General features: G+C 60.9%; 1 protein-coding gene across 1 annotated transcript in view; it reads right to left on the reverse strand.

Moving 5' to 3' along the window:
* ETH_00043710 (uncharacterized protein) overlaps window positions 1-1,428 on the reverse strand; it is a gene marked incomplete at both ends in the record, with an annotated part of 8,254 nt that overhangs the window by 6,189 nt on the left and 637 nt on the right. Inside the window, 2 exons of the mRNA XM_013374423.1 lie at window positions 298-708; window positions 877-1,332. Of these exons, the coding sequence (XP_013229877.1) occupies window positions 298-708; window positions 877-1,332 (867 nt within the window). The remainder of the gene's footprint in view (window positions 1-297; window positions 709-876; window positions 1,333-1,428) is intronic.

The raw sequence follows: 1,428 nt of genomic DNA on the forward strand, positions 1-1,428 counted from the left end.
GTCAGGGGAAGACACGCAGCTGCGGTCAGCTGCTGCTGCTGCTGTTGCTGCCGCTGTTGCTGCTGCTGCTGCTTCTGCTTCTGCTGCTGTGAGGCCCTCACGCTGCTTCCGGGTTATGTGTTTCTGCAGCAGCAAAGGGACAAAGACACAAGCAGCAGAAGCAAAAATGAAAAGGAGAAGAAGCAAAAAGAATCCCCAAAATGAAAAACAAAAGAGACAAAAAAGATAAAAAAGAAAACACAAAAACACAAAAAGAGACACAAAGTGAAGCAGCAAAAGCAGCAGCAAATGCCTCACAGCAGTTGACCTTCTGCTGTCACTTGGCATCGAAGAAGAGCCCCCAGAGGGCCCCTGGGGGGCCCCTTGGAGGCCCCCCTGGGGGGCCTCCTGGGGGGCCCCCTGGAGTGCCCCCTGGGGGGCCCCCTGGGGGGCCCCCTGGGGGGCCCCCTGGGGGGCCCCCTGGGGGTCGCCCTGAGGGGCCCCTTGTGGAGACCCCCGGGGGGCCCCCCTAGGGGCCTCTAAGGGGGCCCCAACGGGGGCCCCCAGGGGGGCCCCCATGGGGGCCCCCAGGGGCCCCTTCATTGTTTGTTGCTGCAGCTGCGTCTGATCGCGGTAGAGGAGACGCTGCACTGCTGCTTCGAGGCCTCGCAGACGGAGCGTCAGGTTCTGCTGCTGCAGCAGTTGCTGCTGCTGTTGCTGCTGCAGCAGCTGCAGCAAACATACACAAGTCCCGACCACACACGTAACAGCAACGCGGCAGCACCCACAGAACTATTTCCCACATGCTGCATAGAAAGACCGGCACAGCAGCAGCAACAGCAGCAGCAGCAGCAGCAGCAGCAACAGCAACAGCAGCAACAGCAGCAGCAATCTCACTGCAGCAGGCGCATATCCAGTTCTAGCTGCTGCTGCTCTCAAACACTCGCTGCGAGGGCCCGCAGGGTACAGCAGCTGTTCCCCAAGGGCCCCAGCAGCAGCTGCGCCAGCTGCCCCTAGGGGGGCCCCCAAGGGGGCCCCCAGGGGGGCCCCCAGGGGGGCCCCCGTGGGTACTTGGTTGGAAAGATTTGGTCTTCCTAGCTGAGAAGAAATTGAAGCAACATCTCGAATGCATTGAGCAAGAGATTCTGTTTGTCTTTGCTGCAGGCTTTGGAAGTACGCAGAAAACTGCTGCTCCGTTGCTGCTGCTGCTGCTGCTGCTGCAGGGGCTGCTCCAGCTGCTGCTGCTGCTGCTGCTGCTGCTGCTGCTGCGGGTGGGTGGAGCGCTGCTGCAGCAGACGCCCGAACGGGAGGGAGAGAAGAGACAGCTGGAGTAGAGGAGACAACATTTGCTGCCTGAGAAGTGCCACAAAACGCCCAATTACGCGCACTGCAGCAGCAGCTGCTGCTGCTGCAACAGCAACAATAACAGCAGCAGCAGCAGCAGCACCA

This window comes from Eimeria tenella, genomic scaffold (assembly GCF_000499545.2).
Source record: "Eimeria tenella Houghton genomic scaffold, Eth_scaff2016, whole genome shotgun sequence".
Taxonomy (NCBI): Eukaryota; Apicomplexa; class Conoidasida; order Eucoccidiorida; family Eimeriidae; genus Eimeria; species Eimeria tenella.